This window comes from Magnolia sinica, chromosome 16, assembly GCF_029962835.1.
Source record: "Magnolia sinica isolate HGM2019 chromosome 16, MsV1, whole genome shotgun sequence".
NCBI lineage: Eukaryota > Viridiplantae > Streptophyta > Magnoliopsida > Magnoliales > Magnoliaceae > Magnolia > Magnolia sinica.
The window spans coordinates 23,814,231-23,838,649 of record NC_080588.1 but is presented as its reverse complement, the minus strand read 5'-3'; the positions used below and the strand labels follow the sequence as shown (position 1 = coordinate 23,838,649).

Below are 24,419 nucleotides of genomic sequence, written 5' to 3'. Positions count from 1 at the left end.
CAAGTCTCATTCCATTACATTGTTATAATCAAGCTACGATTCACATGGCTACCAATCTCATATTTCGTGAGTGCGCTAAGCACAATGGGTTTGATTGTCATTTTATATGGGAAAAAGTTGTGAATGAGGAGATTGAGACCTCTTCTGTTTGCTCAGGGAGCAGCTAACCAATGTTCTCACTAGATCTCTTAGTCGAGATGTTCTTCATCGTATTACTAACAGGTTGGGCATGGGCACTATCTATGCTCCAACTTGAGAGGGAGTATAGGAGATGGGAATATATGTGTTGTGTGTGCATGGTTCTTAGCACTCCTACATTATATTGTTTGGTTCTTTTCTTTAAGTTATAAAAGGGTGTGTGAGTTGTTTTTTGACAAACACACCATCTCTACCCTAAAAACTTTCTTTGCCTCCCATCTTCTCTCTTCTCCCTTTTTTCTCTATTTCTTCTCTCAACTCATCTTTTCTACTGGAACTCTTTGAAAATTTTCATTTGGATGGCTTAAACCTTGTTTGTTGAAACAATTGTGCTGGATATTTTTAATTTTTAACTGTCCAAAAAATGTCCACTAATCTGATAGTCAAATAATTAAATGTGTAATTTTTGGTTCATCATACATCTAAAATGGTTAAATCTGAATTAGTTATAGAATATTTATTTGAATGGTATGAACTCATTTTGGACATAACTACACTTGGTCAAACAACAAATAGTTTAGGACCAATACAATGGAAACTTCTTATGCATACTAGTTTTCTTGTAATGCTTTGAGTTGTAAGTGTGTAATCATGTGTTTTTCTAACATCTCTTGAAGTACCAATATAAAATTCCATCATTTTGTCAATATTCCCTCAGATAGTGATACATCCCCCGATACATGCAATCCCTTGTGAGACCGATATGTTTCTATACACCAACGGTGCGATACATGCATCAATAACAATACCATGAACATGAGTTATATAACCGATGGTAAGAAGGGGCCTCCAGTAGATGATCCATACAATGAGGATTGGAAAGTAAAATTTTGAATGCCGTAACATGGTTGCTCCACTCCATGAAACCTACTAGTAGCAATGGTTCAATTTTTTGCAAGAATGCCAAGAAGATATGAGATACCATCACTGAGATGCATTCTCAATATGCTGACTTAGCCTGTACATACCAGTTACGCAAGGAGATACGAACATGCAACAGGGAGAATACGCACTGGACGAGTATTATGCCTCTCCAAGTTTGAAGTGGGAGGAGTTAGATCATTGTATATTGGATGAAACCATCCCTAAGAAACTACAAAAGTTGTTTCAACAGAGGCGCATATTCGAGTTTCTCACAGGGCCCCATCTGGATCATGAGTTCTAGCATGCTCACATACTTGTGAGAGATTCATTGCCATCTTTAGAAGCCATCCATAAATACGTTTGATGTGAAGCAAATCATCATGTGTCTTCAGGCCACAAGTACATCTCTTCCAGATTGATCTACACCTTGTTGCAGGGCCAAAACTACCTCAATGTGAAATGGGGTAGCCATGTTCATTCACAAGCAACAAGGACAAGTTAATTTGTACTCACTGTGGCCATCATCATCATACTCGAAACACGAGTTATGATCTCCGTCTTCATTTGTGACTATAGCCCAAGGGTAATGCAAATAGTGTTGAAGTTAAGGGGAAGCAGCCTCACATGGTGCCTACAATCCTATAGATCATACTAGTGTTCTCTACAAGTCGGTGGATGATCTTCGCCTTCAGTTTACAGAGCTTTGTTCCACTCATGTAATCGGTACCTCCGGCAGGGACCCCGGTACATTCATTCATTCTGCCCAGTCCCATTATCTTCATCCATTTTACGTCTTGGATTATAGATTCCAATGCCATGAATCATATGACTGATGCCGAAGATAATTTTCTTTCATATTCTGAGTCCTCAAGTCAGATAAAACTGCAGATGGGTCCCTCTCTCAAGCATATGGGAAAGGAAATTTTCAGCTCTCTTCTTCTTTAGTATTACCTTAATCCTTCATTTTCCCACGTTTCCTTCCAACCTTTTATCTGTTAGTGCTTTGAGTAAACAGCGGAATTGCAGCATCACATGTTTCCTTCATACTGTGTTGTTCAAGACCTGCTAACAAGGAAGACGATTGCAAGACCATGGGATGTACTTATTTGATTCAAGTGATATTCCCTCTGCTTTGCTTCCAAAGTCTCATATCAGGAACAAAGAACATGTTCAATTATGGCATGCACTTTTCAGTCATATCTCTTAGGAGCCTTGGAACTTTATTACCAATTAAATTTCATGGTGTTGAACTTAATTATAAAAAGTTGTCGTTTTTCAAAACATTGGCAAACAACTTTTCATCAGGCATTAATAAATGTTGGAATTCCTTTTTATTTAGTTCATTCTAATGTATGGGGACCTGCCCTTATATTTGTGTTTGGCTATTAATACTTCATTTCTTTCATTGATGAATGCAAAGAAGTTACTTGGCTTTAATGAAAAGTACAAGTGAAATTCCTTCCATTGTTAAATCCTTTCAAGAGATGATTCTTACATACTTCAAAAAGACAACTGAATGTTCCAGCTGGACAATGCTAAAGAATACTTATATCATGATCTATATAGTTATATTTGTGATCAATGGCATGGAGTTTAAAATCACATGCCCCCATCAATAGAACAGAGTTGCGGAGAGAAAGAACTGTCATCTACTAGAGATTTTTTTTTTCTTTGAGAGAGAGAGAGAGAGAGAGAGAGAGAGAGAGAGAGAGAACAAAAATTTATTAAGCACCCACCAAGGGCAGGAAAAGAATACAGCTAAACACTAATTATCATGAACAAAAGAAGAAATAGTAACCGTAGAGTCCAACCCAAAACGAAACCCCTTACAATACCAATCACCCCATCTACCAAGTTCTTTTCATTCCTGAAGCAACACTCATTTCGCTCCTTCCAAATGGCCCCAAAAATCGCCATAATGAGGAGCCTCCCAATCGCTTCGCCAGCTTTTTCCAATGCCCCCTCCATGCCAAGCCCAAAGAAAATCCTCCACAAACTCCAGCATAACCCAAAACATTTGATTCATTGCAAAAAATGCTCCCACACTCCTCTAGCGAAAGGCCAGTGAATGAATAAATGGTAAATAGATTCTGCATCTGCCATACACAACAAGCAGACAATTTGAAGAATTAGAGACCCACGGTAGTCAAAACTCTCTTTCTAGCAACCAACCATCCAAACACCGCAACGCAAGGAGCAGCGCCATAGAACCAGGGATGAAAAGGATAAGCAGGCCTAGGAGAAGACTAATAAAAGACAGAAAAAAGAGCAAACAGAAAATTTTCTAAATCAGTGCCCAGACCAAATCATCGATTCCTCTTCACAAGGCGAGGGGGTCACATGCTTGATACACTCCAACAGGCCGACAAACTCTGCAGTCTCGTCATCTGTCAAATCCCTGTAGCAAGTAGGGCACCAAGCAACCAAGGCACCACAAATAGAGAAGCACCGCTCCACTAAAACGAAGCAATCCAGAGCAAAAGAAGCTAGTCTATTAAAAGACTCTTGGAGTGCCTTTTTGCCACACCACACATCAACCCAGAAGCGGATGCGCTTTCCATTCCCAAGGGTGAAAGCAATACCTCTCCGAACTAAATGTTCTGTCGATGACACTATAGCTTTCCAAATACTTAAGGCACGATAAAGAGAAGGAGACTTAACCCTCCACCCACCCTCTTGCACTCCAAATTTGCTAACCATGATTCCCTCCAAAGCCTACCCTCTTCAATGCCAAGCTTCCAAATCCACTTCCCAAGGAGTGCTATGTTCATGAGGCCCAATTTTTTTAGCCCTGCACCCGCTTCCAAAATCGGATTAGAAATCTTCCCCCAACTTAGAAGATGAAACTTATGGCAATCCTTTGCCCCTTTCCAAAAGAAGTCCCTTCTCAACTTATCAAGTCTTTCCAACACTGACTTGGGACACTTAAAAAGAGAGATGAAATATACCAGCATGTTAAAAAAAGGTTGCTTTGATGAAAGTCAACTACCCTCCCATTGAAAGATAACGACACTTCCAGCTGGCTGGCTTCGTCTCGATTCTTTCACCTTCCTCATCCCGAAGATGCTTAGCAGGCTTCCTAATGTAAAGAGGCAAACCAAGAGAAGAGGATGGGAATGACCCTTTCTCACACCCAAAAACATTCGCAAACCGCAAAAGATTTGCGTCAAAAACATGAACTCCGAACATTTCACTTTTAGCCACATTAATCTTAAGCCCCTAAACCCCTTCAAAACAAACAAGAATTTTGCGGAGATTATCCACAGAATCCATTTCTGCATCGCAAAAATAACAAGGTGTTGTGCGCATGCTAAAGCTGGCTAACTTGAATTCCATTCTCAAACACTCTAAAGCAGCTAATAAGACCATTCCCCTCCCCCTTGTAGAGCATCTTACTAAGCACCTCACCAATAACCACAGAAAGATATGGGGAAGGGGTTCCCCTTGCCTTAATCCGTTGGAGGGTCTGAAGAAAGAATTAGGCAACCCATTAGTTAGTATTGAAAAAGAAGTGGACTTCACGCAAGAGCAGATCCACCCCCTCCACTTTATACCACATCCCACCTAATCTAGCATACAATCTAAAAACTCTCAATCAACGTGATCGTAAGCCTTTTCCAGATCTAGCCTGCAAACCAGGCCACTCATTTTCTCTCTGAACCTAGAGTCGATGCATTCATGTGTGATGAGAGCATTGTCGAGAATATGTCTACCCATAACAAAAGCCCTTTGGTTGTCTGCAATGATCTTGGAAAGAATTTCCCGAAACCGCAAACCAAGGATTTTTGCTAATATCTTGTAAGGGCCTCCGATTAGACTTATAAGAAAGTAGTCTTTTAACTCCCCTTTATCCGATATTCTTCCGTTATCAACAATCCAGCCGCCAATACGATCACATTGAGCTCAAGCTCGAGCTTGAGCACTCGCTATGCAATGAAAGTAGCGCATATTTATGTCCCCTTCCTTTAACCACACTACTCTAGAATGTAGTCGCCATCTAATTTCCTCCTCTTTGGAACAATTCACATAACTTAGAGCAATGCCCTCTTATACCTATCCTCGGTCAAAAGATCTCCTTCCTCCTCTAGAAGGTCTAGGTCATAAATCTCCATGACCATTTTGTCAAAGTCTACCTCCCGCGGCCCAAGAACATCTTTTTCCATATTTTATTTTTTTTCTTTCAATAATTCTAGCTTTCTACATAACTCGAAACCAGCAAAGCATTCAACTTCTATTGAACTCCACCATTAAGCTATCAGCCCCTTAAAGCCTTCAAGTTCTAAGGTTTGGGTCCCCAATTTTCCTTAGCTATTTCCAGAGCTATCAGGTGGTGATCTGAGATGGGTCTTGATAGCCCACGTTGATGCACTAACAGATATTGCTTGACCCAGTTTGCGGACACTAAAAACCTATCCAAAGGCAATAGAATAGCATTTTTTTTGCCCATTAGACCAAGTAAATTTGGCTCCCTCAAGTGGCAAATTCACCATATCATTATTAACCACCAATCACGGAACTTCTTCACGTTGTTGGTAAATATTCCCCCATTGGACTTTTCATGTAGAAAACACACTAGGTTAAAATCACCACCAACGCACCATAAGGAATCCCATTTCTGCCTGACACAGTCCAAATCAGCCTAGAACTAGTCTCACATGCTACTAGAACACAGTGCATACACAGTAGTAAAAACCCATTGCTTCCTAAAGGAGATCTCCAAAAAGAATATAAAGAGAAAAAGGACCCAAAAAACTGTCAATTTTCTTCCATAAATCAGAATTCCAAGAAACCAAAATCCCCCTGCAGCCCCAATAGAATCAACCGATTCCCAACCCTTATTTTTAATACCCCAGACAGAATCAAGCAAACCTGTGTCTATTGCTTGAAGCTTTGTCTCCTACAAAGCAATGACTTCCGCTTTAACCTTCTTACAAACCTTCTTGACCTAGGCTATTTTAAATTTATAGCCCAATCCTTTGACGTCCCAGGAGTGAATAATCATTGGTCATTGGCTTTACTCGATCTCCCCTACTTGCCCGCACGGCTTTATGATGCAAACCCGAAAGGGAAAGCAAATAAATCAATAAGAATTTAAAGAGATTGCGAGAAAAGACCCAACAATCCTCTGGCTGAATGTTAGATATCACAAATGCAAGACTGTGAGCAAGCTCAATAGCCCTCTAGTCTTTAAACTAGAGACCACTCCCCCTCCCTTCAACAGCTACCGTAGAGAAAATGAGAGAATTTCATAAAGAGAATATTAGTCAGCTTGTCTTATTCCATAGGAGCCATATACCCCATTTATAATCAAACCTTACAATCTGTAATAAAGGCTATGGAATCTGTGAAAATAAGAAAGCATCTAAATAACAAAGCATTATAATTAAGAAAATGCCTAAAATAATAAGATACTTAGATAAGAAAATATTTCAAATTATTCCCTATCTAAAATAAAGATATGAAAGAAAGAGAAAATTTCCTAATCTAGAGATTTGAAAGAAATGGAAAGTGGTGATGGGCTAAAAAAGAAAGGTGGTCCTTTTCTTGTACACACGTACGAAGAGTGCACGTGCGGTATATGGAACGATTGCATCACTTTGCTTGCTGACTCATAGTTAATGGTGCATTCCAGGCTAAGGAGCTCCCTCCATCCCCTTGGGGACTTCCTTGCCTTCACCTGTTGACACTCCTACTACCTTTGACTTGCACCATTCCTAACAAATTGATTAAATATGATAACATCTTCATCACAAGTCCCAAAAGACATACCTACCAAGCGCCCAACCCTTCCAAGGATATCCATGGACCACCTAAGTTGTTCTTATGTTATGAAGTCCTGCCTTGGGAGGTGAACTTCATCCCTAGCAACCATTATTGCCTATAGTTGGTCTTCTGCCTCTAAAGCACCCTCCATATTCGAAGCGCGAAGAGGTGTGATGATTACAACCTCTTCCAATGAGTCTCCAAGCTCCAGCAACCCTTCTGAAGCCACCCCACGCTGGTTCCCCGCAAAAATCTTTGTAATAGCCCATCAATCCTGAGCATGATAACTATCATGGCCCTCTAATTCCAACTCATAAACTACGGCATCTTGAGAGAAATCGCTAACATGGTCCATTGTCTCCATCTCACAATCTTCTAATTCCACTACAAGAAACTAAAAAGGTGGGTCTTCAAACACGCAAACCAACTCTATCTCCTTTTTCTGTTCTAAGCTAATTGCGACCTCTGCAGTATGTGTAAGGAGAGGAAGGCTTTTCGATAGAAACTTAAAGGGAGAAGGCTCCCACGTGCAACGATGGGGTCACATGTCGGAGAAAGTAAGTGCTTCACATGTGCTAAAGGAAGAATAACAACCAACTCTCCTTCTACCCTAACACGTGTCGGCATATTAGCCACATATAAGGTGGGGCCCAGGCACGTGTCGACCCCCGCCATTGCTCCTTCCCCCTCCTGAAAATCTCCACCAACCGACCTTGTCTCTAGAGGACACGTTGCCCGATCCGAGGTTTGAATAGACCCAAGGCTACCAAATGCTGGGTGAGGGAGGTACAGACCAAGATCGGATTTCAAACCTAAGACCGAAAAGAGGTTTGGAGCCGCATAGCTCACAATCTATACTCTAGAATGACATACCACATTAGGAGATGAGACCCTCTTTAACCGACTCTCACCTACCACATCTCCACCACTAACAGACTAACACGTCATTGGGTTAGCAACTAGTGCTCCACTAGAGCATATGGGAAGTGCTCCATCCTCCTCCAATTTCCGAAGGGCATGGCTGCCTGCCAGAGGCTAAGATTCCCTACTCCAAATCTCCCCCCATTTGGGGAGAGACCTCCCTCTCTCCTCCCTTTTGACCCTCACCACCAACGTATCACACCTTGCCATGATTTTGATTGATTTGGGATTGTTGTCGATCTCTTCTTCCTAATACAAACCCTATCATGTCCCCATTTTTTGTGCCCCCATCGATGGCAATAACCTCTCCAATGCATGACCCGACAACAACAAAGACATCTGTAAACCAGAGATCCATCATAATGCCCCATATCAAAAACCAGGAGTCTTCTTTCCCGAAGGAGTATTCCGCCCATCTACACTCCATCTTTGTATAAGGCCCCAGCAAACATCACTTGATCAATATTCACCTCCAGATGCACATAATCCAAGCCTCCTTTGCTTCACTTGGTTTGATCTAATCATTGTTATCATGTAGATTACAGGACTTCGCAAGCCACCTCTTGACCGGCGGGATAGTAGTGCCATCACTAGTAGTAGTGACAAGCAAACACTGCAAGAAACCCCAAGCTCATTAAATCGCTTATGGGTTAACTCTGACCACTTGGTTGCTCCCGGACCCATTTGACCAAATCCACTTCCCCTCCCCTAATTTCTCTCCCTCACTTTCGAGTTGCTCCTCTTTCTCCCCCACCACAATATCTCTAAAAAGAGGCAAAACCTACCTCCCTCGTTTGGTTGCGTGCCCACCCTCCTTACCCTATCCCTTCCCTTCCTCACTCCAAAACTTAAACCCTTCTCTCTCTCTCTCTCTCTCTCTCTCTCTCTCTCTCTACCATCCCACCGCACCCCCCACCCCGGCCAAAGCTCTCGTTGTGAATCAAGTTCACTACCCTCTCCACCTCATGTTCGCTCATCCAGACTAATGTGAATCCTTAGTAGGCTCCTGTATATGGAGCTCGAGGGATGATAAACTCCATTACAATTGCAGCATTAACGAACACTAGAGAGAAGTTGATGCACAATCATCCTTACCTTAAGGAAAGCCCGTGACATACAAGGTTAGCAATTCAGGAAAAGCTCTAGGCTTACTAAGCTTCCTCCAACTGACCTCAGTTCATTCTCCAGCATCAACATCCTCCGAGTTGTTAACTTCACCAGAGCTCCCATTACCACCTCCCTGCATCGTCGTTCCCTTACTAGAGGCGGTGATATCACCACTGCTTGCAATTCTACCGGTTAGGCCTTGCCCTAACCTGCCACCAACAACATTCACACTCCCTTTTGTTCACCACTCTGCATGTTTCAAAGATCTATTACAATGAGGCAACCCTACCGCCACCTCATGATCAATTGGATTCCATCTTGATTAATGGGTGATAATTTTCCTCTAAAACTTTTAGAGTGTTACATGCAACTCTTTATGATTTCCCTAAAAACGTTTGGTTGTGTCAATTTCATACAACTTTTAGGACCATGAAGAGTTAAATTTGGACCTCAGTCTATTAAACATAAATTCCTATAGTACTCCAACAGGTACAAATGTTACAACCTTGTGACTCTTAAGGGTTTGTCTCCTTAAAATGTTACTTTCTTGAAAATGACATGTGTCCAATCCCTCATTTTGAGGAAACCCTCTTCCCGTTGCAATATACATTATGAATGATAGTGAACAGGTTTCTACCCCTGTGATAAAGCTGCTGCAAGTATGTACGAGGTGGAGACACAAGGACCAATCCATTGACATCCATGATCATCACTTGTCCTCTAATTTGCAGCGATCATCTTCCTATCTTGACTTGCCCATCACTTTGCATCAAGAAAAATGCTCGTGTACTTGTCATCCTATTAGTAATTTTGTCTCTTACCGTTCTATTTATCCAGTGTCTAAGGCATTTCTTTACTCTATTTCCTCTTCTTCCATCCTTTCTAATGTCATGGATGCCTTAGCTAACCCTAGTTGTGAAGCTGTAATTATGAAGGAAACGAATGCTTTAAAACAACAAGGTGCATGGGAACTTGTTGATCGTCTAGCGAACAAATTGTTGATTGTAAGGGTTTTCACTCTCAAGTATCACTCAGATGGATTTATTACAAGGCACAAAGCTCGTCTCACTACAAAAAGCTTAATGCACAAATATGGAGCAAATTATCACAAGATGTTCGCTCTTGTTGCCAAGTCAAACTCCATACAAATTCTCCTTGCTATTATTACACATCATCATTGGCCCCTTCATCAATTGGACGTGAAGAACACCTTTTTGCATGGCAATCTTCACAAAAAGGTGTATATGGCCTTGCCTCATGGATTTTGGCCATTGAACTCAAATAGTATATAGACTGAAAAGGCATTGTATGGCCTTGATCAATCTCTACAGGCATCTTTTGATTAGTTGTGAGATGTTCTTTCTACGATTCGCTTCTGGAGGAGTGCGTGTGATCAATCTATTTTTTTGTCAAAAGCACAGGCCAGTTGTTCACTATTCTTGCCGTGCTCGTTAATGATATTACCCTAATTTGGGCATTGTGAAAAGTGAGATATCCATAGTGAAGAATTTTTGTCCAAGTCATTCGAGATTAAAGATCTAGGAATACTCAAATACTTTCTTTGGATTGAAGTTGCATAGTAGCTCCTCCTTGAGTGTAGAGAGAGAGAGAGAGAGAGAGAGAGAGAGAGAGACTACTATTCTCCACATGTGTATGGGATATCACTAGGTGAGGGTGTATTATCTTTGGGTGATCCATGCACCATACATATTTATGTTTAGGGTTTTATATAGAAAGGATATATAGGTTTGTGTGAGATTAGATTCTCTACAACCTCCCTCTCTAAAACCCTTCTCTTTCTCTTACTTTTGTCTTTGACAAATGAAAATTAACAGTCCTAGGTCCACGTGGAGTTGCAAGGCTGCTCGAAAGCGTCATCCATCCCTACCAGGGGGCTATGATACTGTCACTCCTCATAACAATCGTATTCTCATCAGCTCATGAGGTTATGATACCATGCCATGTACTCTCAAACATATCAATGAGACTCCTCCATAGCAATGTGCACTAGTATATCAATTGGTGAATATTGAGAAGTCATTATAACTGTCACAGTTTCTCCTAGCGACACTAGTTGTGGTTCCAGCTGTGGTTCTGGTTGACATCTCAATTCCTATATCTGTATTCCAGATACATCTGTCCATAGACATACCCCTCTCCATATTCGCATTATAACTTGTGACTACAGCATATTTTATAACAAAAATGTGTAATAGCCTAACATATTCATTATATACTAATAAATAAGAATTTTAATTTCATCAGTTTCAATAAAATTATTTTTAAATTAATAAAACAATTTTTAATGAACTATTTCTTTAATAATAAAGTTTACTTATTTAATAGAAACAAGGGGTCAGCCACTGAATATCTCTATCCTAATAATTTTTAGATTATGTATTTTTAAATATATAAAAAGTTGACTTTTAAAAAAGATGAACTCTGGTCAATCTATAGATCAGAATATGCTGATCAACATATATTTTTCTACCCTCATATAACATTTTTTTTTTATGTTAAAACTGAAGAAATTTGGATTTTGCCAATTTCTTCTATTTTTCACCTTGGAAATCAAATTTTCTTGCCTGAAATCCATTTAAATACATCAACATCATGCATGGACATGGAATTCAATTTTCAATTGATTTCGTTGTTGATATGTTGAAACAAAAATGATACAAGAAAATTGCATTTTTCTCATCTTTTCTCCAGCCAAAATCCCTCTCCAATCCATGCTTTGAGGCGAAACAACTCAAGTGGAACAAACACAACAACAAAGGGAGTACCAAATATTATTCTGAGAAAAAAAAAAATTATAATTTTTTCTGATTTAGTCTGGTCTTAGTCGAAATTTTGCAAGTTTATAACTAGCATGCGGCAAATATCAACGTTAATTATCATCGATAACTTTAAACCACAAAGGCCCCACTGAGATAATTGGGATAAGGCTTAGATGATTATGAGTGGCCCCACTGAGAAACACTACATATAGGCCAATATTGATGATATATTTAGAATACTGCTATTCCAAGATATCATATTGTCATGATTCATGTTAAAAGTTGTGGCCAAAGTTTCACACCAGCTGCCAACCTGATGCAACTCCCGTCCTTTATAGTGCAGGCTTGGGACCAGCAATGAGAGCACAAAACTCCGACAAAACTGCTTTTCCAAGATATATGAAGTATGATTCTCTCTCTGAATTTGTCTTTTCTCGTGTCTTGCAAGAGGTTAATGAAATGGTCGATTCTCGTGCCAAAGCAGATCAATGAAAGGGTCAATAGTAGTTGGCACTTCTTTGCAACTCGTTGTGCCTCTCTTTGTATGCTGTGTTGGTTCTGATACAGGATATCTACCAAGCAGAGAAAGAAAAAAAACCTTACCAACTGCTGAAGTTTGATTTAGGCCATCCCAAACTCAATCTGCCCCAGCAGATCTCCATATCTGTTGCTTCTTGTGACCTACAGTTGTGTCACATCTTCAATTCATATATACTTCACAGCATGCTTAGAGAGTGTGATAATACTCTCCAATAGAGGAATCAAAATGATTCTCTAGCCATCTTTGATGAAAATGTAGAAACAGTTCATTCTACTAATATCCTGCATAATTTTGTACTCCCCGCAGAAAGAGATCTTTAGTAGGATTAGTTTATTCATCTACATGTTGGTACTAGTGCTTGTATTATGTTCACCACTACATCAACATATAATGTACTGAAAATTCAGTTTATGAATTTTAGACATGGAAATGGAGTCGCCTGGCCAGTACCTATACAAAGGACATTCTTGCTTATTCCTGGGGATGCAGCACCTGTGACTCCTAAGAGAAAACATGCAACTACTTACTGTATGATGGAATCGGAATACATGACTGAGTGATGCTATTGGGGAAATTATTGTGACACGTTTTATCCGACTTCCATATAGTCTACCAGCATTCAGCCGCACAGATACTTCTTGCCACAAAAACTATTAACCATGTGCTATTGTAATACATCTTGGAAGTAAGTTTTATCGGTATTACAATTTCAATCACCTGAATACCGCATCAGGATAACTGCTGTACAGAAAAAAGCTGGTCTCATAAATGTTACTGAAATGGAATCGTAAAGCCTAGTAACATCACGCTTCATCTTAGTTTATTTTCAGAGTATCTGAAAGCCCGAAGCTATGTGCTTGATTATTGCCATGCCATCCCATATTTCCTGCCAACCTGCCATCCATGTAGGACCATCTGTGCCATTCAAACGGTAGGCCCAACCACGATGATAACCTGGCAGAAAAACCCAGCCAGTTGGCTCATCTGGTGGGCCACAGCATTGGAATCAATGTACAACCAATGGTCTGACTCAACATACAGGTGAGGACTGACTCAACATACAGGTGAGGCCTGACCCAATGAGTGGATCAGACTGATTTCAAGATGGACGATCTCCAGATATACGTGAGGCCCACCGCCCACCCAAGTAGGGGCCTACTGTTTGCATGGTACAGAGTCCTACAAAAGTGGCATGTAGATGTGACAGCATGACAAATTATCATGCAGGAAAGATGATGCCTACTGTTTGCGTGGTACATACATCCTGCAAGTGACGTTTTGGCAGGAAAGATGGGACAGCATCACGAATAATCATGAAGGCAGCTGCAGGTGATCAGTTCTCTTATTTTGAACCTCAAGCATGATATCATACACTTGTAATCAATCCCCAGCTTACCATTCCCAGACAAATACTCAGAGGAAGGAATTGGAAAATCTTTTTAGCCAACAAAAGAATCTCAGAAGATGATATTCATGAAAGCAGAGAATTATCTGAAAACATTACTCACAGCAACTCGCTGCTGGTTTATGCCGCCATTTGCACTGACTAGAATGTAACCATTGTTCCCCTCTACAATGTCGAATTTCACAGATATAGACAAAATGGGGTCAGAAGAATAAAATCTTATATGATTATCAGAAACTAGGAATAATGATAATTAGAGAGAGAACAAAGATGTCTCATCCCACATGTGCAAGATCAAGAATGCTAAAAAGAAATCAATTAATGGAAATCTTAATTGGTATTACCATGATCTTGCCAACTGCGATGATGAGCACAAGGTGTCCAAACAGAATCAGGAATCAATGGTTCCTCCCATAAGCCTTTGGGATCCGGTTTATCCACTCCCTGGATGGGATAGGTTTAAAAGGTCTCAAATACTCCAACTTACTGAAAGCTAAAATGTGCACTCTCAGGCTATAACTAAAACGTTCACACCAAACCCTACCTCAGCCAATGCATGGGCAGCCAAAGCCAACAGCCTCGTATACAAGACTCTTTGGGGCCTTTTCCCTTTTGCAAACTTACTCCACTCACCCTGCAAATATTAGGAAAGAAAGAATAACCACACCTTATTGGTGCCTCATGTATCACTAAGATGAATCTACAACATAAAGAAACATAATAAATATCTCATGTATATCAAATTTTCGGAGAAAAGATCGCCATTCTACATGATAATACATGGCTTATAACAAACTCAGTTGTTTTCCTGTAATTCGCCATCTGTATGAAACTGAAAAGAGTCAATTTTTCTGATATTATCAAATAATATCAAGTATTGTGTCAAAAATAAAGGGAATTCGACAAAGAGAACAAATCAAGAAAACTATGCTAGCATATGAAAGGAGCCTTCTATTTAGAAAGGTCATCTACAAAGAATTTTTTGTGAAAGTACGAATGTAGATGTACGTGAGCACTTCATGTTTGTGAGGGCTTTGTGCTTCTAAAAACAATTAATGGTAACACAAACTTTTATCAGCACCAATCACTGAGGGCTGTGTGAAGTGATTGATTCCCTGCTGTTACAGTTTTAGGGACTACATTTTGGAGAATGTATTGTTTCTCTTACATTGAGTTTGAAGAAAATATATAGAAGAGTTGAGAGATCTGTAGAGAATAGAAATCTATAGAAGATCCTAACAGATCTACAATTGATTCATCCATATATCTATTTATAGTATGTACAATTGTACATACAGATCCTATACTCGTAACACCCCCACCAAGCTCAAGGTGGCTGAAAGAATAACTTGAGTTTGAAAGGAATGGAGAACACTTATTCAACAATAAAAGGAAACATCCAAGTAGCAATGAGTAGCATAAGGCAAGTAGGCAAAGTTGCAATATGATGCACCAAAGGACAGGTGAACATACGTGTACAACACTCTCAATGACTCATAAGATATGAACCATTTGCACTTCCAATGACTAGCAAATGATCTAGTGGTACTTCTAATGGCTAGGATTTCAATCAATGCTCTTTTGGCGGCTCTAAAATGTTTGACACTAGTTCCAATTAAAAAGGCATCAGAGAATATATTCAGTTGGAAGCTGGCATAAAAAGAATGCAAGAAAAGAGCATGCCAAAGATGGCATAGAAAACAAATGGTTAATGGAGCGAGTGTGCACGCCGTTCAGTGCACTTACAAAGCACTAAAACCCCCAAAATTATGCATTGAATCTGGTGCATCGAAGGAGCACCGGATGAAAAGGAAACTTGAAAAGGGTATCAAGCCTCTTCCTCTTGAGGAAAAGATCGGTAGTGCTGTGCAATCGATGAGCAAATAGATGTGCAAATCTGGAGTTTGTTGGGATTGCAAAAACAATCTGGCTGTGGGGGATTCGTGATGCCAAAAAAATGTTGCCTGAGAAGAGGCGGACAGCGGCAGATGACAGGATGGTGGGGCAGCAATGGGTTGGGTGAGGGATGGGTTCTGGCTGTTGCAAATAAGTTTGAATGGGTTTGGATGAAGAAGATTCAACAATGGCAATGAGTTCGCTTGGTGAGTTTCCAGTGGGTGCTAAGGAGGTCTCGGGTTGCAGCGGTAGGTGGTCGATTCAGATTTCAGCAACTAGTGGGTCTGGCACTGGCGATGATTGATAGTCTGTGAATAAGGTGTGGTGATAGATGATAGGGGCAACATCACTGGTGGGTTTCAGATGGTGATCAGTGTTACAGACAATGGTGACATGTGCAAAAAATGAGTTCTGCCAGATCCGCTGTGGCAGTGGTGGTGCTGAGATGCATTCGGAGTTCAAGGCTGCTGAAGATCATATCTGTGTGATTGTTGGCATTCAGAATTCTGATAGGGTTTCCAATGGATCTAGTTGCCAGTGATGTTATTGATCCAGTATAGACATATGAAATCAGAGACAGATGTGTAGTTGTAGCCAATGAGGCTAAGCAGCAGCAGCAATGAAAATTGGCGGTGGTTTTGCAACAAGTAGCAGGTGGGTTCAGTGTTGTAATGGCAGCGGCTGAGGTTGGAGCTGCAACAGAGATGAAGATGGTGATGGAAGCCGACAGTGATGCTTCAATCTGGCAGCACTAGGTGGAAGATGACATTAATGGCAGGTTGATGGTGTCAGGCATGGTTGGTGAGGCAGATGGGGTTGCTGTGGCAGTAGGTTTGTGTGGTGAATAGGGATGATAATGGATGATTCAGACCTGTTGGAAAGACAGAACAGGGCATTACAGAGGGTTACAGGTGATGGGTTGATGATAGATGATACAGATGATCGGAGATGAGCAAAAAAGAGGATTTAACAACTATGATCAGGTCCACAGTCATGGCTCTGATACCATGTTGTTTCACAAGAGACTACATTGGAGCAGTTGCAGCAGACAATTGTAGATCTGGTACAGATCTGACGAACACCCACAGATCCGGTTACGATTCATGGTTTCAGCCTTGTTGATGGGTTCAGGCACTGGTGGTCATCGGAGAGGAAGATGAAGAAGATACCAGTAGCAGCAGCGATGGTTGGAGGTCTCGAGCAGAGATGGGGTTTGGGGAGATGGTGGGGCCATGGGAACGTGTTTGTCGATCCTGGCACAAACAAGGCCTTGATTCCGACGATGGGTTCGATCATCAATAGTGGAGGCGATGCTGATGGGTTTGAGGAAAGCAGATTGGAGCAGCAAGGGTTGTTAGATTTGAACAGCAGAGCTGTTGGATTCAAGCAGCAGCAACAATGGCTGTGAGTCGTAGCGGCAACAGATCGGACTGATGAAGAGAGCACATGAAGGAGATACGAGGATTCCAACAGCAACAGGGTGCAGCAGGTCAGGCGGATGATGGGGGATTGTGCAACCAGATTAGCAAACAGGAGGAAGATTAAGGGAAGAAGATGGGTATCTGAATTTATCGGTGTGTGGATAAAAGAGAAGACGTCACTGTCTTCTTCTGGGAAAATGGCCCTTGAATGCATGAGGAGAGAGAAATCTCTCAGGGCCTATTTGGTTTTCTAATTACAATGGTAAATGGCTGTAAATGGGTGATGATTATTTACTCTTGCAATTATGTGGTGATATCACTTACATTTGACTGCAATGATGATTTTACTACATTGTCTGTTTCACCCAGAATTCAAAGGAGTGATTTTACAGTGTGAAAATGTAATTATTACAATTTACTTGCTTTTTTACCTGTGTATTTGACTCTCAATTTACAAGTAATTCCAATTTAAACAAACACCTGAAAATGATAATGATGGCTTATTTACTTTGCATTTCATAGGAAATTGGAAAACCAAACAGGCCCTAAAAAAACAAGAGAAGGAAATTGATATCATTGATGAAAGTCTTAATAAAGTCTCTTTACAAATGACTTATATAAGCCCTAAACCCAAATTCATAACTCTATCAAAATAATAAACTTTTCTAAAACAGTAAATTTACTAAAAATAGTAAACCTCTAAATTGACTCCAAAATCTTTCTCGTGACTCAAACAAGGACTTTAAGCTATTCTAGGACTCCAAACTCGAAAATATCCTTAAAATAATAAAACCCCTAACTTGCTAGAAATAGTAAATTTTTACTTAAAAACCAAAATTAACCCTAAAATGACCTATTTTTGGAAAACTATTTGGGGGCCAATTGCCATTGGCATTGGCCATTATGTAGAGCTCCTTGATAGCTTTCCAACAATAGATTATATGTGTGAAACTTGATAAGTAGTTGCAAAGTTATGGTTGTCGGTGGCTATAGTGTGCGCTAGACCCTTGGATCAAACTTTCTAGCCCGAATTCTTTCAGACCTGGCTATCCATGAGATTCTCCTTGACTAATCCTACATCAGACCCCTCCATTTGAAAAATTAAACTCTCCCTCAATGTAAGAATTATAATAGCACATTGCAATGATCCACCCTAACAGCGCAACTTCTTAGGCTTTGGCATCAACTGATGGTGAAGGCCTGCACATCATATTTGAATTTTAAACTTATGATGAAACTTTTGAAAACGGAACCTCACCTTCCACTTCTTTGTAATCTTTCGTGTCTAGAGTATCAACATCCACCTCTTCTGTAACAATCATGGTATTATGTAACGGTAACAGTGGCCATAACAGCCTCCACCTTTACCGTTACGATACGGGTCGTAATCGCCGTTACGATCTTCTTCATTTTTTAATTTTTATTTTGAAAAAAAAAAAAAACTGTAACCATAACGGTTGTTATGGCACACTTTGGTGACAATGAATTTGTGATTGGCTGCTCTTGGTTAATGTCGACTGGCCACATCATTGTTGTCGTTGCTGCTGTCCTTCAATCTAGCACTTTGGTGGTTGCAAAGAAGGTAGAAGGGTGACAATCTGCTTAGAGCTTGACGCAATGATCATGAAAGTATCAATCTCCTTAGCCATCAAATCATCTGTATCCATCGAATCATCCATCAACTACATTTTTTACTCAAGAAACTTTTTTTCTAGAAAGAGCGTCAATCCATTCATGGATTCATCCAGCAATCGGATAGTGGATTCCTCTTAGTGTAATGGCACATGTTAATGCAAGTTGTGAGCAGTTGATCCATCCATAGTTCCATCCGGCAATCAAACGATGGATTCCTCAAGAGGCACTCCTTGATCTACTTAAGTCCACTTTGTTTCAATATCTGATGTCTAGAAAACATCTGGCCACAAACTGATTAACTGTGAGCCCCTTCAACGGTCATTGATCGTTTGTCACCATGAACATATTTGCAATAAATGGCATCAATTTATCACTTAATCGATGTTATTATCGCATGCATTGATCATAAGTTCTCTTGATGAAAAGCATTGAATATCACGTTAGTCACTACATGATTCCTCATAGCACCATCCAAAGGATTATTGTCACTCGATCCACTTTTGGACACCATAACCTGAGGGAAGACCTCACTCCGATACCAAATAACATAGGGGGTGCACGGATAAAAGAGAAGTTCTCAGAAAATGACCCTTTAATCCACAAGGAAAGAGAAATCTCTAAAAGATTAAAGAAGGAAATTGATGTTATTGATGAAAGTTTGAACAAAGTCTGCTTACATACGACTCATATGAGTCATAAACCCTAAATTTGTAACTTTCACAATATAGTAAACTTTGTTAAAATAGTAAATGACTTTTAAAATAACTCAAAACTCATTCTCGTGACACGAACGAGGACTTTAAGCTATTCGAGGACTCTCCAAACCCTAAAATACCCTTACAATAGTAAAACCCATAACTTGGTAAAAATAGTAAATTTTGACTAAAAAACCTAAAGTTAACCCCTAAAACGACATATTTTAAAAAAAAAAAAAAAAAAAAGTATAGGAGCTAATTGCTTTTAGCATTGACCACAATGTAGAGCTCCTCGATTGCTTTCCAATGACATTATATGCGTGACAAGGATTACTGGTCACAAAGTTGTAGCCGTTGACCGTTGAAAGCTATAATGCGCACAAGACCCTTGAATCGAACTTTCTAGCTCGATTTCTTTCAATCCTAACTATCCATGAAATCTTCCTTGAGTTGTCCTACATAAGAATACAAACAGAAGACGGATCTAACAATGGAGAAAAGGATCTTACGAACAACGACCATAGATATGGTGAGCGCAACAACAAGGTATTCAAAAACTATTACATAACAATCATTACAACCATTATGTAATGGTAATGGTGGGAACCATTCGTGTTATGAAAAAAAATGCACTATAATGGCCACGATGAGGTCGATACACGTTTTTCCAATAAAAAATTATCATGATGGTAATGGCAGTGGCCGTTGTGGCCACCGTTTCAATTATTGAATACCTTGGCAACAATGTCGGCTATCAGAGATGATGAAATGATGAAAACCATCTGATTCAATGGCACATATCAGGTAAAGATGGTAGGCAGGGGTTGTTATATAGACGGAGATTCACTCTTGCTTATATTGAAGACAAACCCTGATTACACTACAAATCTAATGGTCACAACAACGATAAGATGGCCATCAGATAGCCATTGTTTAGGAAGCTCATAGATCAGACGAATGGGGTTATATGCACACTAATGAAAAGTAAGGATCAAAGGCCCAAATCGATGCTCTAATACTGTGAGGGGGCTACATTTTGGAGAATGCATTGTGCTGATTCCATTGAGATTGAAGAATACAAAGAGGAGGTAGGAAATATGCCGAGATCTATAAAAGAACTAAACAAATATACTTATATATAATGTTCGAAGTGTCGGTATCACTCTAAGTTTCATTGGCCAGGGATACAGAAGCAATATCAATATCATCAATAATATCGTCAATAACCAAAAATGCGGAGAAACATGGGGAAAATGGTGGATTTTTTGTGAAACATAAAGATATGCTCAAATACACATATTTGCATATTTAGGAATTTAAAATATATATAAAAATAAATAAATAAATAAATTGCAAAAAAAAATTCAAACATTGTAAGATTCCATTTAATGGGGGCTTGAAAGCATGTGTTGTCGTAAAAAACCAATCCAATCATCCCATCCAACCTTCCATTCAAATATCTATCGATATTTCACAATATCGACAACATATGATATTTCGTTGAGAAATCATCGATAACAGGAAAGGAAATGAAAGATTGTGGTCCAGATATTGCCCATCTTGGGATAACGATAATATTGTGATATTATTGTCAACAATTTGAACACCGCGTATAACTATCCCATTAAAATAAAAAATAAAAAATAAAAAAGAAATGGGAAGTTTTTTAATAAACAGATTTTTGGCGATGTCGATACATTGGCGATATTATCGAAATATCGCCGATACACTGGCGATACAAGCAACTTTTGGAATTTACACAGTTGAAAATATTGGCCATACATTGGTGATACTTAGCGATACATTGCCGATACCTAGAATTTCTGAGACTACCAGAGTTATTGGTATTGCTCCCAGTGTTATTGGTATCGCCAAGCTAGAAATAGGGATAATATTAGGGATACTTAAACAATGCCTATATATAGTACGTACAACTATACATGCATATCCTATAACACCTATTGTTTATGTAGCCAACTATTCAGGTGAGGCCCATATCCCTGGAAGACCATCCGTGAGCTTAGTTTCCAATGTCGGCACACCACGGATGGACCAAATCGGCGAGCACCGCTCGAGCACCCTGTTTTAGTACCACAACGCCCCGAGACCTATACCCTGACAACTGCACGGGCGTTACGATTCCAACGCCGCGTGACACACCCCATTGCGATACCTGGTTTAAAAGTTGTTATCATTGGCACAATCCGAGGCGAGTCATGCAATGCACGCGTCGTGCATGCCCCACTTGCGCATTTCCCGAGGAATCTTGTCAATCAATCCCCATCAACCCATCAATCTATCACCTGCCAACCCCCATCATCTTTTTCTCCATCAATCCATCACCATCACCCTCATTACCCAAATACCCTACTAAAGTACCACCTCCCCCCTACAAAACCCCAATACGCTCCTACCAAGCTACCTTTCTCTCCCCCAAAAGTCAACAATATACGTAGCTTGAGAGAGAGAGAGAGAGAGAGAGAGTGAGTGAAAGAGAGATTGAAGAGATTGAAGAGAAAGGAGGAAGAGATTAGGGAGAAGGGAGGGTTTTGGATGGCGGAGCCGTTGGAGCGTGGTGGTCGTCCGATCGCCAATCCGACCACCCACCCTTTGTGGTGAGTGCAAGGGAGGATGAAATCCCCCTTTGTGGTGAGTGCAAGGGAGGATGAAACCTTATAGTGGTGGTCATCCGATCGCCAATCCAGCTGACATGCTCATTAAGATGGTTCCCACAGAGAAATTCAAGTTATGTGCAACTTCTCTGAGCTTAGCAAAGGTGTAAAAGGAAAATGAAGTGTGCACAAGAAGCGATGGTGGAGCTATGATGCAAGGCGGAATTAGATATGAGGAAAAGAAGCTATGAAGAATGAAAATTGAAGACATGGTGGAGATTGTTGTTGATGTCTCAAATTTGTAAACAATAGGGTTTGTCGATGTCATCAATAGACCACTCGATGCCATCGAGCAGATGCCGATGCCAGCAACAGATACTCGATGCCATCGGAAAAATCTTAAAAATCCATGTTTTATCGTTGGAATGTTTTGGTGTTTTCTCAATGCCATCGAAGTGTAACGCCCCAAACTTTTCAATACTCGGGTATCGAAAGTCCTCAAGCGTCACCATGAGAGTCAATATAAAATGTATGACCCTTAAGTTGAAATTAAGACCATACACACGAGAACCAGTGCATAAACTTCCCTATAAATAAACTAGTAGGTAACTCCCACGCTCACAATCAGGTAGAACCATTATATTTCACAAAACTCTTATATTAACAACAAATATGAAAAATGCCATTAACATAGGCTCATGATTCTAGAACACATGATTCCCGCCATCCGTTGGACGCAAAATTTCACACCATGTCTCTATACCACAAATTAGCCATACATGTCGGATTACAACCCTTAGATCATCAGAGAAATAACCCAATGGTGGAGATCAGCTAGTAGCCACTGATTTGGGGCCACCTAATCTTTGGATACGCTCCAGATTTCGGATCAACCCCTTAAATTGGATGGAAAAATGGATGAACGGTGTAGAGTTCCCACGAGCATCACTGTGGGGCCCATTTGTATCAAGCAGGTGCACCAAAAGGTGTGCACCGGCGTTGCACCGAGCTGCAAGCCCGGTCAAAACGTCTTTGACACGAGCTCTCCAGGCCGAAAGAGGAGTCTTCTCCCTCTTCTTCCATTCCTTACGCAGCCAGGACGAACGATCATCCGCTGGACGATGGGTGGGCCACCAACGTAGCTCCGTTGGATGATCGGAACCGTCCATTTGAAGCGGGGTGGACCACCGACCAAAACCCGATGGAGTCTCATCAGTAACAGACCAGGCATCGACCCCAACTGTCCGTTGCATCAAAACCATCGATGAGGATCTGATTCGATGGACCACACCGAACTCAGATCGATAACCCCTTCCTTTGGGTCAGAACCTTGTGAGGAGCTCAATGGAGGGTCCGGATTTAGCGAAAGCTCCGGATTGGAGGCCCCACTGATGTTGCCACAACCAATAGGGTGCGTGCGTCCAAGGAATCCGGACGATCCGGAACCATACACGATCAAACCCGGGATCAAGAAACTAATCCAGGCCGTTCAAACACAGGAGAAAGGGATTTCGATCACTCCCACGCAGTGGGATTGTTCGGACGGAATGGCCTTTCACCCTGAATTCAGAACAACCGCAAGTCGCCTCCGTGTTTTCGCAGCGCAGAAACAGAGTTTGTGCAAACCGACTCTGCGAAAGAGCTGCTGGAACGTTCTGGAAAAAGACGCAGCACGCTATAAATAGGGTGTTGTCCGGTGACGAGGAGAAGTATTGAAAGAAAAGACAGCAATAAAAGAAGAAGAACAAGAGAGGAAAGAAGAAGGAGAAACAGAGAGGAAGACGGTCAGTGGCCCGGTTTAGCGTTGAGCAATTATCGGAAGGTAAAGATTTCGGTTCTTTGTCTATTTTTGGGTTCTCTTCTTCCTTTGCCTTCACTCTTCTTTGCAACAAAAAGAGGTGGAATATTCCACCGTCTTGGACCGAGTCAACTTGGTGGAATGCACTTCCAAAGAGAAACACATACTTAGATTGGGTCTTAGAATCAAGTTTAATCAAAGCTAACAAACACTGTAATCGATCCGAGTCAGGCAAATATAGACAAGATTTAATCCTAAAGGGTGCCTTCAAACATCTGAATACCTAAATTTTGTAGGGGACGATCAAACAGCTAAAGGTGAGGGTTTTATCCTTTAGGCTTACTTTAATTTGAGTTGGTGAAATTCATTTTGTCTCTATCTAAGTTAAAAGCTTTCCCCTTTATTTTACTTTAAATCAAGATTTTATGGTTTATCCTACCTTCTACCTATTTCATCTGGCCTCTTTCATGCCTTTTACGATATGAATTATCCTGTCTTTCAGGTTTACACGTTTTCTGGGAATTATCCTATCGATTAATTTAGTTAATATGATTACAACTATTGGCCCTTTCGGGATTATGACATGATGTCAAATACAAGTGATTTCTCTAAATTTATGTGAGGCCATGGATACATGCCTTGCCCCTGCCTTATCAAATTTATTGAGCTGTCCCTGCCACTCGTCTCTTTATTTGAGTTGGCTCTACCACTCGCCTTTTCTTTTATGTTGGTCATTGCCACTTTTGTTGAGTTGACCATCATCACTCTTCTCTTTATTATGTT

At 40.5% G+C, this 24,419-nt stretch overlaps 1 protein-coding gene across 5 annotated transcripts in view; it reads right to left on the bottom strand.

Moving 5' to 3' along the window:
• Positions 1-24,419, bottom strand: part of LOC131229354 (O-fucosyltransferase 2-like) — a 104,227-nt gene that overhangs the window by 76,777 nt on the left and 3,031 nt on the right. For all 5 annotated transcript variants that reach the window (XM_058225294.1, XM_058225292.1, XM_058225293.1 and 2 more), the window contains exons 2-4: positions 14,124-14,213; positions 13,924-14,023; positions 13,683-13,744 (exon numbers count right to left, since the gene is read on the bottom strand). In XM_058225294.1, the coding sequence (XP_058081277.1) occupies positions 13,683-13,744; positions 13,924-14,023; positions 14,124-14,213 (252 nt within the window). The remainder of the gene's footprint in view (positions 1-13,682; positions 13,745-13,923; positions 14,024-14,123; positions 14,214-24,419) is intronic.